This window comes from Poecilia reticulata, linkage group LG5, assembly GCF_000633615.1.
Source record: "Poecilia reticulata strain Guanapo linkage group LG5, Guppy_female_1.0+MT, whole genome shotgun sequence".
In the NCBI taxonomy this organism is placed as follows: Eukaryota; Metazoa; Chordata; class Actinopteri; order Cyprinodontiformes; family Poeciliidae; genus Poecilia; species Poecilia reticulata.
In genome coordinates this window covers 33213101-33234384 of record NC_024335.1, presented here as the reverse complement: position 1 = coordinate 33234384, position 21284 = coordinate 33213101, and the positions used below count along the sequence as shown (strand labels likewise).

The 21284-nt window shown below is 40.6% G+C and overlaps 1 protein-coding gene and 2 long non-coding RNA genes across 4 annotated transcripts; all 3 read right to left on the bottom strand.

Annotated features, from left to right (window-relative positions):
- Nucleotides 1–4775: 4775 nt before the first annotated feature.
- On the bottom strand, nucleotides 4776–11339 carry mdfic2 (MyoD family inhibitor domain containing 2). 2 transcript variants are annotated; one of them, XM_008410579.2, is made up of 3 exons: nucleotides 10389–11339; nucleotides 8471–8644; nucleotides 4776–5139 (listed from the first exon to the last, which is right to left on the bottom strand). In XM_008410579.2, exons 1-3 carry the CDS (start codon nucleotides 10483–10485, stop codon nucleotides 4883–4885), a joined length of 528 nt encoding a protein of 175 aa, XP_008408801.2. In that variant the 5' UTR covers nucleotides 10486–11339; the 3' UTR covers nucleotides 4776–4882. The 2 variants fall into 2 exon arrangements, with proteins under 2 accessions (XP_008408801.2, XP_017160180.1); XM_017304691.1 differs by lacking the exon at nucleotides 8471–8644.
- Nucleotides 11340–14718: 3379 nt separating this feature from the next.
- Nucleotides 14719–19581, bottom strand: LOC103465593 (uncharacterized). Its single transcript, XR_533819.1, has 3 exons — nucleotides 19391–19581; nucleotides 15127–15265; nucleotides 14719–15043 (listed from the first exon to the last, which is right to left on the bottom strand). It is a non-coding gene; the product is annotated as an uncharacterized LOC103465593 (long non-coding RNA).
- Nucleotides 19582–19602: 21 nt separating this feature from the next.
- LOC103465594 (uncharacterized) lies at nucleotides 19603–20424 on the bottom strand. The gene is made up of 3 exons (XR_533820.2): nucleotides 20105–20424; nucleotides 19769–19965; nucleotides 19603–19686 (listed from the first exon to the last, which is right to left on the bottom strand). It is a non-coding gene; the product is annotated as an uncharacterized LOC103465594 (long non-coding RNA).
- Nucleotides 20425–21284: the final 860 nt, after the last annotated feature.

Below are 21284 nucleotides of genomic sequence, written 5' to 3'. Positions count from 1 at the left end.
CAGCTCCCTTCTCACCACAAAAGACCAGGTGAGTGCCCGCTTCACTGCAGACATTGAACCAATCCACTTGTTGATCTCCTGCTCAATTTTTCCCTCATTTGTGAACAATATCCCAAGATTCTTAAACTTCTCCATTTGGGACAGGACATCCCCCCCAATCCAGAGAAGGCACTCTAACCTTTTCCAACTCGAGACCATGGCCTGATCCTCATCCAGCCCACTTCACACTTGGCTGCGAACCGCTCCAGTGAAACCTGTAGATCACGACCTGATGAAGCCAGTAGGACAACATCATCTGCAAAAATCAGAGATGCGATCTTAAGGCCACAAAAATAGATCCTCTCAACACCTCGGCTGCACCTAGAAATTCTGTCCATGAAAGTAATGAACAGAATCGGTGACAAAGGGTAGCCTTGGTGGAGTCCAACTCTCACCGAAAACGAGCCCGACTTACTGCTGGCAATGTAGACCAGACTCCGACACCGGTGATACAGGGACCTAACAGCCCTTATCAAGGGGCCGGTACTTTAACCACCTCAGCGACCTCATCCCCAGAGATTGGAGAGCTCACCAGGCTTCGCTTCCTCATTGCAAGGCATGTTGGTGGGATTTAGGAAGTCTTCAAAGTATTCTACCCACTGGCCCACAACGCCCGAGTCGAGGTCACCATCCCCACTATAAACAGCCTCAGTGCTGTGCTGCTTCCCCCTCCTCACACACCAGCTCAGGCTCCTTCCCCACCAGAGAGGTGACATTCCACATCCTGAGAGCCAGTTTCTGCAGCCAAAGATCAGATTGCCAAGGCCCCTGCCCTCGGCTACCACCCATCCCACACTGGACCCAACTCCTTTGACCCCTCCCACAGGTGGTAAGGGCATGGGAAGGGGGACCCATGTCTTCTTTTCAGGCTGTGCTGGGCTTCACCAGACCAGGGCCGGCCCAAGGCAGAAGCAAACTAAACCACCGCTTAGGGCCCCAGGGTTGTTAGGGGGTCCCGTAAGTGGAATTTTTTCCCCCCTTTTTTTGTAATGATTTCGATGTGATTATATTAACAAAAGCACATAACGTCATTATAAAGTTGTGATTTAAAAAAAAAATTTTTTACAATAATATATCTCATGGGCTCCCTTGTGACTGCGGTTGGTAACCCATTGCAAGATAATAGGAGCTGCTGTGCAGTGCGCATCCAAACCTCCAAAGCACCAGTGGAAGGTAAGTTTTCAAAACAATGTTGCAAAAAAGGATTTATGCATCACAGACAGAGAAAAAGAGCAAAATTAGAAAAAAACCTAGATAAAGGCACGTTTTAATGTGTCTTGGTAACTTAATGTTTATCAGAAAGATTTACAAAGCTGTTAATAGAAATATAGCCTGATAGCGACCTTGACCAGTCCAGTTCAACAGCCAAACATTTATGCTACAATGTTTGTATTTGTGTGAAACTGAGTTTTAACTTTAAATTAATTTATTAAAATTGTTTGAAGGCACAAAATCAGTCCGATACCGGTACACATCCTCATGGGAGAAAGACTCACCTGGTGTAAATTTATTTTTTAGCTATTGGAGGTACACTTAAGATAAATTAATTTAATCAAAGTATGTCATGAATATGTGTGTATGTATGTGAAGTTGGGCTACACCGATTGTAGTTTTCTGGCAGATTACCAATCTTTAAAGCCTGACCTGCCGATTTTGATTTTGGCAGATACCAATATTTTTGTCTGAAATGTTGCTAAAGGTAGCAAGAAAGTCGCTGTGTTAGCAACAGTGGGGTAAATATTGTTAACTGCAGACATGACCTGGTGGACCGTTCTGTAAATCAAACCTCTCACTGCAGAGCAGAAGAGGACAGAGGCTGATTTGTAAACCTTTGCTGAGATAGATAAGATCAGTGGACAAGACTGGCTTCACATGTAAATATTGGAACGGTTTACTGGAGATCAGCAGGAGCAAAGGAGGCACTCGGGCAACCAGTGGGTAACAATCCACGGCGTCATGAGGGGAGGAAACATCCAGAAAGCCAGGTCTCAGGCTTCACAGGGTAATTTCCAAGGCATAACAAGAAAACACCTGAGAGAGAGGCAACAAGGATACATTACTAGAAGACATTTCAGAAGTAACACAGAGAGCTTAACCTCTTAGCTCAACCCCCTTAGCACTCTGCGCTCGGAGGGGCACAGTGTGCAGCCTCTAGTCACCATCTAGTGGATGAAGTTTGAAGCAGCAGGCAAACAGTGAAAAACCCACAAAGAAACCAAAAACCCCAGTTCCCAACACCATCCTATTGCTTGGATGTGCATTGGGCTGCACAGTGGCGCAGTTGGTAGAGCTGTTGCCTTGCAGCAAGAAGGTTCTAGGTTCGATTCCTGGCCCGGGGTCTTTCTGCATGGAGTTTGCATCTTCTCTCTGTGCATGTGTGGGTTCTCTCCTGGTACTCCAGCTTCCTCCCACAGTCTGAAAACATGACTGTCAGGTTAATTGGCCTCTCCAAATTGCCCCTAGGTGTGAGTGTGTGTGTGCATGGTTGTTTGTCCTGTCTGTCTCGGTGTTGCCCTGCGACAGACTGGCGACCTGTCCAGGGTGTACTCCGCCTCTCGCCCGGAATGTTAGCTAGAGATAGGCACACCAGCAACCCTCCCGACCCCACTGAGGGACAAGGGTTTACAGAAAATGGGTGTGGATTGCTTTGTTTTTTATGCTAACATATTCAGAGAATACGTTCGTATTCAGAGAATTCCATGGGACTTAAGCATGGTTCACACATTATGATTTTTGACCATTAGATTAAATCTATATTTGTGACCAAATCATAAGAAAAGTTTTGATTGCTTTGATAGCTAAAGGTATTTAAAGTTAAATTCTGTTCTGTTTGGACAGAGCCATCACTGTAGCACCTAGCATATATCATCTACCGAAGAGGCATTGCAGTGTACATAAATGCCGTCCGTATGACAGACGCCGTATACGAGGACATAAACAATAGCTGAAAATTATATTTTGAACTTATAAGAGAAGTCTGTCAGTGAAATGCATCACATCACAATCAGACCACTCATAGTGCTAACTACACATCCAAACACACTTCACTACAGAAATTGTAGTCAGTGTGCCACAAAAAGCCATTGCTGTTAATTGTGTGTTCTTCTATTAGCTGTTATGATCTCGTGACAATACTGTCGGCTCCCCTTGTTTAATAAACAAATCGATCCATAAACCATCCCATCCATTATTCCTTTCGTAAGCAATTCACTGCTATGTGATGTCATTGTTTTAATGTTACACAATGTTGCTTTAGGGATGTAAATCCCATTGCAGGCAGGTTTAATTAGTGGTACTAAAGCTGAAATAAATTCTATCTCAGCTTTTATGAGTATTCTTAACTTGGTGTAGCAACGTTGGTCAGATTGTAGTTTAGCCATAGATACACAGTTACAATTAAGAATACTTTTAAATCAAAATAATATTAAGTGTAAAGTATACAACACCAGGAACTAGTTTATGGTGTTATGGATTGGCCCTTCACTAAATTAGTTTAAAGATCTAGACATTGATCCCAAATTAATATGCAAAATACCAGCCTGGAGAAAACTTAAGTGGATATGCATTCCTAGATTGAATATGAAGCTCCTACATAATGGTTTTCTATCTACCATTTGTCTAACTGACAGAGCAGTGTCTATTTCCTGTAGTTTTACAAGGGCATATTTCAGAATGAAGTGATCTAAACAGCGATCTCGCACTTGAGAGAATTGTCTTTGAGGACGAGGGTTGAGGGCAGTGACAAAGACAAGTGTCCTACAAATTCCACATCTAACAACTTGCGAGTTTTCAGTGGCGCTTGAACTGAAATTGGCCCACACAAAAGGGGACAGGCTTCAAGATTTTTTCAGCACTTTACAAAGACTATCATGCTGAAGCTGAAGTGCTTGTTGGTGTCTCATTGTATCAACAGAACAGCAGCGGAATGTGCAGGCCAACAGGTTACTGGTTGTAGATACACACTGTAATAAACCAGAGAGCTGGGAAAAGTGCTTTCCCATCACAGATTTCTTCTGTTTCTGCTTTCTTCACACCTGAATCATTGAACAAATTTTGACATCAAAGATAACCTGACTAAATATAAAATGCAGTTTTCAAATGATGGTTTGATAAAATAATAAAAAATATAAAAAGATTTGCGACTCAACTGGCCATGAGTCTTCTACATCACTTAAATTTTGCTCCATAAGTGTTGCAATGGAACAGATCAAGAATCACTCATGAAAATGCTGGATACTTGAAATTGAAACTGGTATCTTGCATTAATTTCTGATTAACTTGGCTACCTAACCATTGAGAATTGAAAAGTAATTCTCAGACATTTAGTTCGTTGTTAAATATTTAAAAAACCCAGCAAAAGTAACTCACCCTATCTTGCTGTTGCAGAACACTGTGATGTCCACATCCTTGGTTCCAGTATACTCACCCTATTTAGAATAGAAGCGCACCAGAAGACATAATTCAAAGACCCACATGGTATGTGATTTCAGTATGTGGCAAGACGAGAAACAATGTGACAGAGATTAGAAATGACTTCAGCAAAGTTTGATGTATCAAATTGCAAGTACCTTAAAAAACCAGGTAAGATAATTCAGTAGCATTAATCGGGAACATTTTCCATAAATGTGTATTAAAAGGCTTGTCTATTACAACTAAATTGTGTGCACATTTGATCACATCATAACAAAACACAATGATAGTAGGTAGTTTATTAAAGAAGTTTAATACAATCCCATCTGAGCACACATACATAGATCTATGTAAACATCAAACTTCCCCTTATTATTCCCTGATCCTTTTAGTCCTGAGACGTTGCTCTTTCTCACAGACTTCAGGGTTCCCCCTAATGGTAGCATATTTCAGAAACCTCCATAGCCAGTTCCAGACAGTCGCTCGCATCGTGGCAGTTCCCAAACAAACCACAATCTAGTTCCACACAAGAGTCATCGTCGTCACTGTGCAAAGACTCTCCAGTGTGGTCGACATGCCTGTAGCTTGGCCAACAATGATTGGTGAGTCCCTGGCAGCAATCAGGCAGGATGGGGATCATGTCGTGGAACCGGCAGAAGAGGCAGTTCAGGACAATGTCAGCACAGTCAACTGAGGGACACAAACAGAGAAAAACTGCTCATTAAACCTTGGTTTGTTCTAGTTTGTCTTGTTTTCTAGCTGTTTTCCCTGGTGTTTCTTCCATCCAGAGTATTTCCATGTATTCATAGCCTGAGAAATGAGGTTAGTCAGGGTGACATGATTTTCCATTCTGAAATTTGAACTTATATTTTTCCTGTTTGTACGTCGGAGTTCTAGGACCACACAAGAAGAAAGTAAAAAATAAATACAATTATGAGAACAAAATCATAAAATTACAAAAATAAACATATTATGAGCATAAAATCACAGTAGTATGAGAATAAAGTCGAAATAATGTAAAAAAAAAAAAAAAGCTGTAGTTCATGAGAATAATCAAAATTCTGAGAATGAAGTCAAAATAATGAGAGTAAAGTCGTAGTCTAGGGGATTACAGTTATAATTGTATTACTACTAATAATGACTCGTGTTTTTCAGATTTTTCTTTTTACAATATTTGAAACGCACATTGCTTTCTACAACAGAGCTTTTATTCAAAGCATAAAAGCACTTCGAGTTTTTAACGTGCTCTTCGTAAAACCTCAAAGAGCACAAACACTCGCTATGCACTGTAAATCATCTCAGCCCCCAGCTGCTGGTCTTTGCTCATGTCTTATAACAGTTAAAAGCTTCTTTTCCTCCCGTTCCAATGCATAATTTAGGAAATCATGCCTTCCTCTTTTATACAGAGAAGGGCAAGAAAGCTGCTCAGAGACATCATCAATTACCAGAAGTCTGTTGTACACTTTGTCAGGAGTTTTTTCAATGTACCTTGTGCTTGAACTGAAACAAAGCTTTCGAGCCTCCTTTGCCAGAGGAAAAAGCTTTAAAGCTTCCCCCCTGGGAGCTATAAAGTGTGAGATCATCAAACGCTGACCATGAGGAACCAGTGACTCACAGAAGACAATGTCACAGGAAAATCCTCCCAACTTGTGCTGCAGAGCTTTTAGAGAGGCCTCACCTCTAAGCTGATGGTTTATTGTCTTTCTAATTGAGCTGGCTTTTAAGAACTGATTACAATCAAATTACATTTTGCAGACAATGCCTAGGCAATGTGCAGTGTTGTGCAAAAGTATGCTGCAATTTGCTGTTACAGCAACAATGTGTTTAATTGAGACTTCATGCTAAAGATAAGCAGAGCAGAGCGTGATTGGAAAGTGTAAGGAAGATGATACATGGCTTCCATTTTTTTGGTAAATAAAAATATGAAAAACATGGCATGCTTTTGCATTGGGTTCTTCTTGAGTTGAGACCTTGTGGAAGTTGCACTTACTGCTGGAGACCTTTTGGGATGTGTCTCTATCAGCATCCAATAGACAGAAATTTTGTTTTACATTTTTTTCCAATAATGGTTAAGCTCAGGAAGAATCCTGACCAGACAGGACTGTGTCCACAAAATGACCGGCATAGCAGGACCTTCCCTTTAGTGTGTCTGCCTTTATGAATATATAAAACGTATGCTGATGATCAGAGAATTAAACCTGAACCAGATTACAGGTGCTGTTTTTGCGTTTGTATTTTGCACGTTTGAAAAGCAGGTGGAAACTGGAACACTAATTTACAGAGTTTAGTTAAATGCAACTGTTTAGAGCCTTATTTTTGATGCATTTTTTCAATGTTCTTGTGTCACTTTGAGATACTCATTTAAATTAAATGTATTATTATACCTCCAAATCCATGCCTTCCATACCTGTCAAGTTTTGGATTTTAAAATGAGGGACATTTTCCACTGGCCAATATGAGCCATCCCACCAGCCCAACCTTTGTCCAGTATCCCTGGACAGGTGTACAAGAAGTCTAAAATTGCTACATGTCCACCACTTACAAACTATAGTCACGTGTTCAGAATCTGATAGGCCTACCTTTGTTGACAGTGAAATTCTGTCATTCTTATTATAGAGCCTAGATGAAAACACACAAGTGATTACAAGCACATTTATTTACATATTCTTCAAACATATCTATGATAATCATATCCCTTTGAGTGAAAAAGTCATTTCAGGCAGAAATTACATTTCATTGGGCAGCAAAGGATACACAAGATGATTTTTTGTTGCAACCTTGGACATAAAACTATATATGCTATTGGTGTTAACATAATTTGTCTAAAAGAACTAAACAATGGAGAAAGTCGTTCGAAACCATTCATCAAGACACTCAATCAGAATGCGCTCCTCGGCCACGCACAATCTCACTTGATAAGTTTTTGACAGACCATCACTTTTTGGCACAACACCTGGTTTGTTACCACTGTTAGCAGCTGCAGCAGCTGACAGCAAGGTTACCATGAGGAACAGAATTCAGTTTGGAGAGGCACTTAAATACACTGCTCAAAAAAATAAAGGGAACACTTAAACAACACAATATAACTCCAAGTAAATCAAACTTCTGTGAACTCAAACTGTCCACTTAGGAAGCAACACTGATTGACCCAACGAGGGTCCATGTTGTCAATCAGTGTTGCTTCCTAAGTGGACAGTTTGATTTCACAGAAGTTTGATTTACTTGGCGTTATATTGTGTTGTTTAAGTGTTCCCTTTATTTTTTTGAGCAGTGTACATATTACAATTGTAATATGATATGGGAAAATACTAATCATAGAGGACAGTGGGAAAGAGATGAAAACATGAGTTTCCCGGCCAAAACATGGGACTTGACAGATATGATGCCTTCAAAACTTTTTTAGGGCCTCTTCGGTCTCTGACACTCTCCATGAGGAAAGAGCCTCGTGGAGCATGTAAAATCCTCATTTAAATAGGAAGGTCTGCACCACTTTTGGACATGCAATCAATTGTGCTCACAATCTTAGTAGATCACGTGTAACACGTCCTTCCTGCGAGTTATTTCAAGTGAGGATTAACGCAAAGATTTCCATTAATACTTATGTAATGTTTTAGGGGCCTAAGAACGCCCTCCTACCAGTTGGTTCCTATTAGGTTATCATAACCCCATTTGCTGGGCTGGTGTTTTAGAATAAAATGTTTGTAGTTTTTTTAGAATTTGGATGGATTTACTTAAAACTTTTCCCCATTTTGTCATGTCACAACCAGAAACGTTTATTGGTATTTTATGTGTGAGATCTTGAAAAATTCAAAATAGTGAAATATATTGAAGCATTTTCACAGCATCGAGGGATTAACAATATATGTTATTCACTTTGCAGAAATATTAGAGTCCAGATTAACAACAGTTTATTACATTAAAGCAGAGCACTTGCTATAGAAATGTGAGTCTGTCTATCCAGAGGTTTATAAAACAAAGTCTAAGTGGAGTACAGAATGCTCTGCTTGCTGCCTTCACTCACCTCCCATGCTGCTCTTAGGAGGGGAAGTCAGATCATTTGTTGTGCCAGATGAAGGAGACAAAGATTTCCTTTGGCTCTCGTTTAGAGGGAAAAGGTTATCACCTCGCAGCTTAGGATCTCCACTGGTTTCCCCGTGTTTGTCTTCTGCAGAGGCATTCACATTTTGGAATCTTTCTGCCAAAAAAATTGGGACATTTTTTTTGTGTGTTGTTTCTGGTCAGAAGTTCAGAACTCACTCCATTTACATTAGTTGTGTATGCACAGCAGAACTTAAATAACTTGCATAACTCATTGTAGGCTGAAAAAAAAACCTTAACATGTTTTATGTGAAATACATGGTATAATTACACTTTTTCATGAAATGAAGGAAAATATTTGGTTCTCATTATTCTTTACAAATAAGTGTAGCAGCATTTTACCCAGCCCCTTTTACTTTGGAACTGCTAAATAAAATCCAATTGTCTTAATATATCCACTAATTCAGGGGTGTCCAAAGTGTGGCCCACAGGCCACTGGTGGCTCTTGGTGGCCACAAATACAAATAGTGCCCCATGTGTGAGGCACTATGATCTGAAATTCTGTGACAATTTCAATGACAAATTTAATTATTTAATGGAAAGTTATAGGCAAATATTTGTTCTTTTTTATTGTAAGTAGAATTATAAACATCCTGCAACATCCATTTATTAACCCTTGTGCGTGCGAGGACTGTGGCAAATGATACAAGTTTTGAGTGTGGGATCGGTTGGACCCTATTTGTAGACACAAGGGTTAAACTTATTTAATATAAGAAGATTTTGTTTTACAAAGAAAATTGTTGTTCTTGTTATTAGGAATAGACAAAAAGATTTTCTAGATTAAAAAAACAGTTTCCAAACTTTTTAGGTAATTTTATTCTCTCTGCCTTTTGACAAAAATAAAAATGCCACTTTGTTTCATTAAGAAATATTGCACATTGAATATACTGCTGAGCAGATGAAAATAGGATCCCAAGAAAATTATTTTCAAGTTAGAAAAATAGAATGTCCCCTTAGTACTTTCATCTTTGAGATTCTGGCCTCTTTTGCAAAAAGTGTAAACATCACTCATCTAATTAGATCCTTGGTGTGTAATTTAGTGTATATAAAGTTGTCCTTTGAAGGCCTTTGAGATTTGTTAGACAACATTAGTGAACAAAGAGCATCTTGAATGCTAAGGAAAACACAAAACATATGACTGAAAAATAATGTACATCACCCTATGTGCAGCATTTGACAGGGAAAATGGTGGTGGCAGCATCATGCTGTGGGGACAAAAAAATACGGACGAAAGGTATATGCTGCAAAAAAAGAAACTGTGCTATATTGGCCCAGTCCAAGTCCAGAATCAAATCCAATTGAGAATTTACCGCGAGATTTTAAATTGATCTTCTGTCCAGTCTGACTGACTTGCACCTATTTTGCAGGTACAAACCAGAAAAGACATGAAGCTCCAACTATAAGCAATTAATCAATTGATTGAAAAATGAGATTAACAATTTTTATTCCGATTATCAATGTTTTAACTAATTTTGCTTCTTAAACTATTTTATTTATTCTTTCAGTAGTGCGTGTTTGTTTTTTTATTTCTGTTAGATTCTGTACAGAACACTTGGCACTGGAACTGGAAGACGTTTAAATATCCAAATTAAACACACCAACCATAAACAACAAACATAAGTTTATGAAGCTTTAAGAGGATAAACTCCCAAATATCAAAAAAGTAATATATTACCATTAGCAATGTATTACTTGAAAATGGTCTCGAAACAACAATATTATCACTTAAGATCATGATAACATGACTTTAATAAAGGAATGTGACACTAACTCTAGCTACCGTAATAAACATCTACAGGCAACACTCAGATATTTTTTACACCCTCAGACATGATTCTTACCTTCTCTAGCCCACGCAGGGTTGTCCTCCTTCATGTTCGCTACTCCTTTGTCTTTCATTGCAGCTTTCAGAGTGGTTTCAGCTGCCATCTGCTCCATTGCATCACATTAAAAAAAACGCACCAGGTCTGACAAACCTGATTTTCTCAAGAAATATAAATGCAGCTACTCACAACTGGAGGTCAAAGTGACTTAATGTCTACAAAAAAATTATAATAAAAATTTTTAAAAAGTACAGTTCCTACGTGGAGTCAGGGTGTAAACATTGTATTCTCGTCCTGGGTGTGGGAGCAGTTTGCTTTCTTCGTCAGAAGCGAGCCTCTAGGAAAAATTATCCTTTGCGTTGCGAAAGGGTCCATTTGGCCCACTGCCCGCTGGTACTGTGAGCGCTTCTCTAATGTTCCAATGATGTTGGGGGAAAAAGGAATACTTCACATCCATTCCTATCCGAACATCACGTCAGCTGCGTTTTATTAGTTTGAGTGATTTCCTACAGCGAAGTGATGATGAAGCCAAAGGCAAAAGCAAAGTAGCTCTAAATGGAAGGAAATGGTGTATTCTGCCTCTAATTCCCTTTTCAAATGCATTATTGAGCAGTCGGGACGAACCATCAAGAGACTTGATTATGTTTTAGTAACACTGCGGAAGCCAGAGAACACCAATTGGCATCAAAGACGAGTTTATCAGCAGAATTGAGAGCCATCTCTTTTGGCCACTGTGTGTATGTGAATGATAAAAAGTGAGATGCTTGGATTATTTGCATGAGCAAAGGAACAGAGAGCACACACCAAAAAGCCATCTAATTTTCTCTAATTAGGTTCATCACTTGAGTTGCATTTTAATAGACGCCCCGCTGTGCTTGCATATGCTGCAAGAACAAGAGCCATGCTAATTGAAAAATGAAGATATGAGAATATTTGTTGACTGAAAACCCGTTATGCTGCAATCAGTGCAAGTAGAACTTTGAAGGATAAGTCGCTACTCTTAGTTTTATATTGTGTTACAGCGCAATACACTAATTACATTATTTTCTGCACTGTTTGTGCTTTTTTCTTTCAGTTTTGATAAAAAATCGAAAGAAGATGTGGGATGTTTTGCACTTTATTCAGAAAATGTTTCTTTAGCAGGGTGGTTAAAGAAGATGGATGATAGAAGAGAACCAGGTGAATGGCCCAATATTCCACACAATAATAATTATTAATAATGGTGAAAAAGTACAAGTTCTACTGGCAGATTATTTCACTTATAACGAGACATTCCCTCATGTTAAAGGTGAAATAATCTGCCAGTGGAACTACAACTCTTTAAATATATATTAAGGAGTTATTGACTTAAAACAAGCTCCTACGTGTTGCTGAAAAGTTACTTGCAAGTAAATTTTATCTTATTTCAAGTGTACTTAGATATTTATACTAGAAACTAGAGAAAGGAAACACATGCAGCTGTGACTGAAACACAAAGAGGCTTTACAAAGTATTGACTCTGGGGAGCTGAATATGAAGGCACACTGTGTTTTTTCTTTACTTTTAAATATTGAAAACCATTTATTGGTTTCTTATTTTTTCACACAATTCACTAGTTTGTGTTGGTCTATCACATAAAACAGAAAGAAAATATAGTTATTCCATCATATTTCTTAGGGAGATTCAAAGCATATAAATGCTAGTGCATTAGGGCTCAGTAGCTCTGCATTCTGCTCATCCAGGAGTCAGCCCACAGGGCCAATGTAATGTGCTGCTAAAGATAAATTAGGAGTTTTAATTACAGTTGAACTTAAATGTGCTGAAAAAGATAACCTTAACTTTTAGACAGCCATATGCAGAATATTATTTTATTACAAAAGATGCACAAATAATGACAGGTTTAATTGTTGCATGATTGCTTACTGTGAAAATAACCAATTTAAGCCACTTCACTTCATTAGAATTGTTACTCATTTTTCCTTATTGTATTGTGATAATAAAGTTTGTATTCATCTCCTGTTGATTTAGTACCCTCTTGTAGCAGTTTGGTTTTGTTTTAGTTAAAAGTCAGTCTGTCCAGCGTGGTTGCCTACATCGTTGTTTGAGCCTTGACATGTCTTTGTCCGTAAACTGACATATGTTATTGTTTGAAGGAAACATAATTAATCAAATGAATTGCCTTTTTGGAGGCCAACATATTAAAAAACCCCACCAAACTACACTAATATGTCAGCTGACTATTTCAGGAAAGGGTCAGGAAATAGCTGACAGAAAATAGCTATTTCAACTATTTCCTGTCTGGAAATGGCTGACTATTTCCAAACAGGAAATAGCTGACTTCTAAAGAGGAAGTCAGCTATTTTGGATTGAAGTTCTGATTTTCACGGCATTTTGGCCGTTTACAACTTCCATATTTGATCAAACTCCTCCTAGGGATTTGGATTGATCGGGTTCAAACTTGGTCAGTTTGTTCATAAGGCATGGCCGAGTCAAAGTTATCAAATCAGTGAGTTTTCATGCATGCTGAAAGGGCATGGCCAGGCCTCAAAGTTTGACATCTCGCCATGAAACACAAAACTATTACAGTATATCCCCTACACAAACAAGTCACTGAGACACCAAATTTTCAGTAATTGATCATTACTTGTGTTCCCCTATGTATCTTCCCAGATACCCTGTACCACCTTCTTTGTCTTCAGCTGACTCTTGGTCTAACTCCTGGTCAATTAGCTCATCAACTCTGCTCCATTGTTTCTCACCACTACTTCCCAGTATTTAACTCCCTCTTACTCTGTCACTAATTGCCAGTTCATTTTTACCTCCCGTTTCTGTTCCTGTGTCCCATGTTTGGTCGGTGGGTTTTTGGATTCAACTACCTGGACTTTGTATTTTTTGTTTTGTAAGTGGGGTTTTTGTTCTAGATTAAAGTCATCATCACACTGAGTCTCCTGCCTGCTGCTGATCCACCTTCACCTCTTCAACATGACGGTTGATCAGTTATTCGGTACTTGAGTAACTTTTGCCAAGTACGTTTTTACTCTTGAGTGACTTCTCGGATGGGTACTTTTTACTTTTACTGGGGTAAACACATGAAGTATTGTTATACTTACTTGAGTGTTTGAACTTTAAATGGGCAGTTATACGCCTTTTTAGATATATTTTCAGTATTGGTGGATTTGATTGTTTTCCTTTTAGACTGTTAAAGTATTACTGATCTGTAACCAAATTTTGGTTTAATGACTCAATCTATTGTCTGAACCTGGTCTCACTTGATTATTACCACTGCCATTATAAAGGCATCACTATTATTGGTTTTTTTTTTCTTACAATCCAATTTTAGCTGTATTGAATTAAAGTTTTTGTCCCCTGCCCGAATCACCTTGGAAAAACAGTCCAACATTTACTCAGAGCATGTGTGTGGCCCCAGCAGGTGTTTCATGGAAAAGGTGACTGGTTTTAGTAAAATGCATTATTTTATTGAACATTCTGCCGGAACAGAGCACCCTTTTACCCCCTTAATGAGTTCCATGGAGAGTATGTGTCACAGTTGGCTCCGGTGATGAGAGCACACTCCCATGTCACCTTGAGGCCAGCTGACACAAAGAAAAGACAGAACTTGGTGTCATATCTGTCCTCTTGTAACAAAAAAGGGTTACACTGCAGCTACAGTGAAAGGGAAATGTCACTGTCCACAGAGAAAGAAAACAGAAATACAGAATGTGATGCGAAGATGAAAATCATTAATTCTATTGCTAACAGTAACAGTATTTGATTCCAACACTATGTTGTTGGGATCAGGCACAGGTTTTATTTACATTGACACAAATAACTCACATTCTCTCACTCAGTGCCTAACGCTCCTCAACAGAACGGAGCAGTGCACTGACTGCAAAAAGGCCTGTTGAAGAAACACACGTAAACAGTAGCATTCAATGACATATAGGAAATATTAGTACTGCTGATTAAAGGCAGGAGATGGACATAAAAACTAGTTTCTTACAAACTAACAAACTACAATGAAAAATTTAATTATTATAATAAACAAAACAAATTGGGTAGGGTAAATATGAACAATACACAAACAGTAACAGTATATTCATACTGTATGTGATCTGACTGTAATAAATTCAGTGTATGTTGGGTTCCAGTTTCTTTACCCACATACAGAACACCACCAGGTGAACAGATAATCAGATCAATTAAGGTTATTTTAACAGTGATAAAAGTGAGATTGTGTGAGTTTGGTCCTTGGGGTTGGCAAGTCTGTATGCTGAAGAGCACTGAGAGAGAGATGGTGAGTTTGAGGTCGTCGGAAATTGGAACTTCGAGGAGAATTAGACTGATCTTACTTGATGTGAAGATAGATGTACAGTGGTTTCCAGGGTGTGGTCCCTTTGTGTGTGTCCTTGAAGTGGTCTGGGTTCCAGTGTGAGGTCTTGACAGAGTGGGTTCTTTGTTGGTGGTGTGGAAGCTGTGGTGGAGGGTGGACAGGTAAGTTCAGGTGCGGAGGAGAATAGGAGCAAACTGACTGCCAGCTGGGAATCCAGGAACGGTTTACTGGAGATCAGCAGGAGTGAAGGAGGTACTCTGGCAACCAGTGGGTAACAATCCATGGCGTCATGAGGGGAGGAAACATCCAGAAAGCCAGGTCTCAGGCTTCACAGGGTAATTTCCAAGGCATAACAAGAAAACACCTGAGAGAGAGGCAACAAGGATACATTACTAGAAGTAATGTCAGAGAAAACACAGAGAGCTAGCTCGGAGGGGCGCAGAGTACCATTACTGGCAAACACTCAGGTGTTGATGTGCTGGCAGCCTGATCCTCATATACTCCAGGACAATTGTCTAATAGATCACGGGTACGCCGGCTGAGTCAGCAGGCACGCCCTCCACAGTGTGCAGCCTCTAGTCACCATCTAGTGGATAAAGGGGGAAGCAGCAGGCAAACAGAAACCCCCCCCATAAAGCAGCAACAAACCCTGGTTCCCAATATTCGGTGTGTCTTACACATAACTCCAATATTTAACAACTATACTATAACAATAGCTACTGATCTGTTTAATGACAGGGGCCAGTGTAGGCAAATGACAAGGAGACTCAATATATCTTTTGAGAAGCTGGTGGTGACTACCAGGACTAGGCCCCAGTCACTCACTCAATTGCCTTCTTCCCATGTTTTAGTATTGAAAATGCTGGCAGCTAGGATGCCTGGCTGGTAATATGTGACTTGTATTTTCTTCTTTAAAGGAATGTTTATCAACAAAAATAGTTAGCAATATACATTTGGAGTTTATTGTACTCCAACGTTGTGATAGTTTACAACAGTCATCCCCAACTCTCAGGCCGTCCGCGGACCAATTGGTGCCACGCCGCAACAGAGATAATTAAATATTTCTGTTTCATATATTATCCGAGTCTGGAGGATCTTTTATTTTGAAAATCCTTTAACCGGATTATCTTGGTTAGGTCTTGCACACCCACATTGAGCCCCAAAGCAGCAAAATGAGTAAGAAACAGATCAGATGTCTTTGGAAAGAGGAAAAGGCCCAGAGAAGAAACAGGAGAATGAATTTGTCCCGGTAGGTTATTCCCACATGTAATGTATTCAGCGGTGCTTATACCAGTGTTGTAATACTCGAGGTCGGTCCTGGTCTCGAGACCATTTTTTGATGGTCTCTGTCTCGTCTCGGACTCGACCGTATTTGGTCTCGGGCACTGAGGACTCGGCATTTTACTTCAAGACCCGTCAAGACCGCAACTGTGAAAATATCACTAAACGTACAGCATACTGTCCAATTTATTTAACATATTTGTTTTCAGTGGATGTAAAGAGCACCAATTAAAAATCAAGCAATTACGTGTTTCTGTTACTCCCCCCCCCTCACCTTTCACTCGCACGCGGCGCTCCAAGACATGCGCAGTGGTTTCCTCTCAGTGGCAGAAGATGTCTGTCTAATAGTCAGTAATAGAATAAAGCTGCATAAATAATAAGAAATCCGATGGCCACAACTAACTCAGCAGCGCTTCGCTTTCGCAGACGGTGGGGACTAGGTCTAACTTTTTTCGTCACTTAGAAAAGTAGCTCAAATAAAGGTAAGCTCCGTTGACGTGATGTTAGCAAAGCTAGCTGTATAGAGACACATAAGCATTGTGATGGAAAAAAAAAAAAAGACACTCACTGCACTGAATTATTGTACGGAGATGTTGTCTGACTTGTCGCAAATATGGGACAACGCTATGTCCAAAACTCTGCAATATAGTGATGTGACATTCAGAAACAGTCTGATTCTTCTGAACGGGTCTTTACTTAGAAAATAGGACTGGAGTGTCACTGAGAGCTGTTGTTCTATCAGATTACCATACACTGTCAGAATAGCATAATGCAGTGAGTACCATGCCTGCGCATTAATAAGTCTGACCTTCAGAGGAGTTGTCAGTTTACCATACAACAAATTATGATGAAAATAAGTCATTAAATTGTTTTCAATGATAACTGTATAGATATACATGTGCTGTCATGGTTTCAAAGAGTATTTAAAGCAAGGTCTGGCTGCAGCTGCAGTCTACTACAAGACACGCCCGTGTAAAACTTATTAACTGCTAAGTCAGGATGCCATACAAATGTTGATAAAGTGTATGATGATCTACGTCATGATTCTATGTTGCTGATTAAATAAAATGATATGGTAATGACTGACAGATACAGTATAGTCAGGAGTTCGTGCTAAGTGTATGACAATCTGACAGCGTATGGCGACCTGACAGAATATCGTTCTTTGTTCTTGTAATGTTTTGAGTACACTGCAGTAGCTATGAGGATTTTATTTAATTATGTACATTGATATTTTTTTTAATTAACAAATAAACAAAACACAAGAACGAAAGAGCATGCACATTACCCTTTCATTGTTTTCGTTCAAAGTGGCAGCTGTATTGTGTGCCATGGTGTCAGACTACCTGGCTTCATGTAGTGGGAGAGAGTGAGAACAGTCACGGTGAGCTCCTTGTGCTTGGTTACTTCTTGCTTGTTGCTCCTTGGTCAGTGTTCATAGTTGAGCGTTATTTACCGTCAGGGCATTGCCTCAATTGCTATGTTTAATGGTGCAGAGAGAGAATGGTGCCATGTTTAATGGTTTCGTTATCTTTTTAAGGATGGCACGAGACCACCGTGGATTGTAGCACAGAGAAGGAACATTGGTAAAATGTATTTAAGTATTTAATATCTAGGTGTTTATGGGAATATGGATCTTTTAGATCAATTTGAGAAGTAATTTTGATCACATTTCACATTTTATCATATCACGTAGAGCAGGGCACTAGTCTTGGTCCTGACTCGGTCTCGACTTCCCTCGGTCTTGACCACAACACTGGCTTATACATTTATGTTGCAAACTGTCAGTGAATGCACCAAAGAAAAGTCTGAGATGCAAGTGCGCACGTGTCGTAAAGAACAGACGACATCCAGAGACAGATTGTCACCATGTATTGTTGTATGAGAAGCATTTCGTATGACTTGACTAGTAAAGCGACATCGACTCCAATCTAGTGTATTTCTTTATAAGGGTGCAAACATCACACCACATTCCAAGCCTGCTCTGCATGATGTGCTGCGACCAGCCCGCTAATGAGGCAATGAATCTTCAAACTACTTCGCTACTTAAGAGACCAAGCACGCTGGGACCGTCTCATTGCAGAGAAACAAGCTCAGGGCTCCCACTGATTTGTCATTATCGTGAGCTAAAATGTTAGTTTTTGTTGCGCATCTTATTTTAAAGGGATGTTTAAATGTTACCATAGCGACCAGAGTCAGAGAGCATTAGGGCAGTAAATGAGAGGAGAGGAGTAAGCTTGTGAGTCTTAGGTGTGTTTCACAAGACATGATTTAAGAATTGTCGACCGATTTTCCATACCCGTGACCACACGATAAAACAAGTTCGATCCGTTCGTGTGTCCATCCACACGGCAGGAGCAACTCAGTGGCGCAACTACACATTATTCAGGTGGATGCAAAAACATAGATCGGCGCCCCTCTCCTCCCCCCGACCGAGGGAAGGAACGCCAGGGTGAAGGAGCGACGCTCACTCAGCCCCCCTCCCCCCTCCCTCCTCCTCCTCCCCGACGCGACGATACGTGAAGGGTAAAACTCGCTACATTTACCTCGTTATGTGCGCGAGGTGAAGGAGCGTAAGGCACGCAGAATTGTAAGGGAAAACATCATCAGCGCGCCGCCCCCTCCAGACGGGGTTTTGGCGCCCCCTCTGGTGCTGCGCCCCTATGCCTTGCATACCCTGCATACCCACTTTTTGCGCCACTGGAGCAACTCACCACACACGAACCGACTCCAGTCGGTTCGTGTGAACCGACTGAAGTCGTCGTGTGAACCAATTCTAGAAGAAAATCCTGTAAAACCCCAACATATCATACGTGAAATTAGAATAAACAAACACGGATGACGACGTAGAAGCAATGGTGATCGTTTGTAGACTCATTTTAAGAGAGCTAGTGTCAACGTCAAGCCCTGACTGAATGAACAGCTTTATAACCTAGTTATATCACATTAATGATGGATAGCTGAAAAGTTATAGGGTTTATCAACTGCTGTACCAGTTTCGTTCCAGTTCCTCTCATCAGTTCTGTTTATATTTCTTGTACAAAATGCTGAATTCATGCCGTTTCCACCGAACTCTCAGTTGCACCATGTCAGCTGTTTGGGATTCCCCTCTGTGCTTACGTCACCGTGCTTTCTGATTGCCTACCTGTCACATTCAACAACATTCCCAGTCAGGGAAAACCCCACACGCTGGGCCAAGACAACCCAACATGTTGAATACGTCATGTTGGTTTCTAGTGTTCTAACCCACATGCAGAACACCACTCGGACATCCGGAATCAGATAAATAAAGTTTGTTTTAACAAAGAATATGAGTGTGACTGTGATTGTTGGGGGGGAGGGTGGCAACTGAGGTCATCAGAGTGCGAGGAGAGAGATGGTGAGTTCGAGATTGTCGGAGATTGCGGTTGCAAGAATAAACTGATCTTACTTGAGGTGAAGATTGGTCTTGTCCAGCATAATACTGCGGTTACCCAGGCTGTGTCTAGATGGAGAGAGTCCCTTGAGGGTAGTGTAAGCTGCAGTGGAGGGCGGACAGGTAAGTACTGGAGCGGAGGTGGCAAAGAGCGAGATGGGCTGCTGGCTGGGAAATCCAAGAACAGAATGGTTGACTGCAGAGACGAAGAGACGAAGAGGGAACTCGGGTAACATCCACGGTGTCATGAGGGAGGTGATCCAGAGGGCCAGCAAACCCAGGCTTCACGGGGGTTTGGTCCAAGGCGTCACCTGAGGAGGAGTCAACAAGGAAATATGACTAAGAATCTTCTTAGGAGAGATTATTGAGAGCCAACTCAGGGGACTACAGTACCGTAACAGGCAAAACACTGTCACTCAAGTGCCGGCAGCCTCCTCCTCATATACTCCTTGCAGATGATGATGGCTCACAGGTGTGCTGGATCCAGGAAACACAGGCACGCCCTCCAGGTAGGTGCAGCCTTTTGGCACCCTCTAGTGAATAATGAAGGGAACCACAGAAAAATCCCCACAAAAGAACACAACAACCACCTGTTAATAAATTCAACACAATATGCCTGACGTCAGATCAGAGCGGTCTCTACCTTCTACGTAGCACACCACACAGGCAGGATGATCGGTTACAATTATCACAAGCGACAATTTTAGAACTCGGAACATTCTAACTGACCACTACTGATTGTTGGTCAGTTGGCTTCGGTGGTGGGGGAGGATGCTGGTCAGGCCTGGCAGGCCCAAACAGTGAGTGTCTGCTGGGAACGTCTGGCATAGTCCCCTGTGAGACGTAGCTTTAACTCCCATCTCCAGCAGAACTTTGAACATGTTCTGGGGGAGGTGGGGGACATTGAGTCTGAGTGGACTATGTTCCGTACCTCCATTTGTTGAGGTGGCTTATCGGAGCTGTGGCCGCGAGGTTGTCGGTGCCAGTCACGGCGGCAACCCTCAAACCTGTTGGTGGACACCTTTGGTGAGGGATGGTGTCCATCTGTGTGCTCTCCACTTGTACGTACAATTTGTTAAGTGAGAATAGAAAACACAAAAAAGGAGAAGGTGTGGCTTCAATATTTAAGAATAGCATGAACTGTAGTAAAATCTCTTTGGGTAATTTTACGTTTTTCGAGTATCTTGGAATCGAGGTAAAAGGCCACAAACAAACTTGGACACCAACTCTATACAAAACCCCAACATATGAGGAAGGTTTGTTTACAGACTTCAATGAGCTTCTATCTCTCATATGTATTGATTAGGATTGTTTGATAATTGTCGGTGATTTCAACATTCATGTTGACAACCCCCAAGACCGAGGGGCTAAAAAGCTCTGTAATATATTAGAGAGTTTTGGTTTAACACAACATGTCAAACAAGCAACACACACTCAGGGACACACACTGGACCTGGTTATCAGCAAGGGTGTGAATATTTCCAATGTCTCTGTAACTGATGTCGCCCTGTCTGATCACTTTGCTGTTTTCTTTGAAAGTTCTTTATCCTTTAACCCACTTGGACAAACAGCTACTGTCACAAAACAGCAGAAACATTTAATCAAATCTACTCTTCTTCCTCACTCTTAAGTTATAGTGACGTAGATAAGTTGGTGGATGATTTTCAGTGCAAACTTTCAGATATCATTGATTACATTGCCCCCATTAAAGTAAAGGTTGTGACTGGTATGAAGAAATCTCCATGGAGAAATGCACAAACAGTTCAAACTGCAAGACAACTCTGCCATAGTATCGAATGGCGTAAAGCTCAACTGCATGTTTATTATGACATCTACAAAGAAAAACTACGCAACTGTCACACAACACTAAAACATGCAAGAGAGGCTTTCTTTGCAGATGTCATAAACA

What these genes read in the sequence shown, in the direction of transcription:
- mdfic2 (XM_008410579.2), bottom strand. Translation starts at nt 10,485, where the DNA reads ATGGAGCAGATGGCAGCTGAAACCACTCTGAAAGCTGCAATGAAAGAC. An exon ending in CCCTGCGTGGGCTAGAGAAG is followed by an intron (nt 8,645 to 10,388) that starts GTAAGAATCATG and finishes TTTTTTTGGCAG; the next exon opens with AAAGATTCCAAAATGTGAAT. An exon ending in TCCTAAGAGCAGCATGGGAG is followed by an intron (nt 5,140 to 8,470) that starts GTGAGTGAAGGC and finishes TGTGTCCCTCAG; the next exon opens with TTGACTGTGCTGACATTGTC.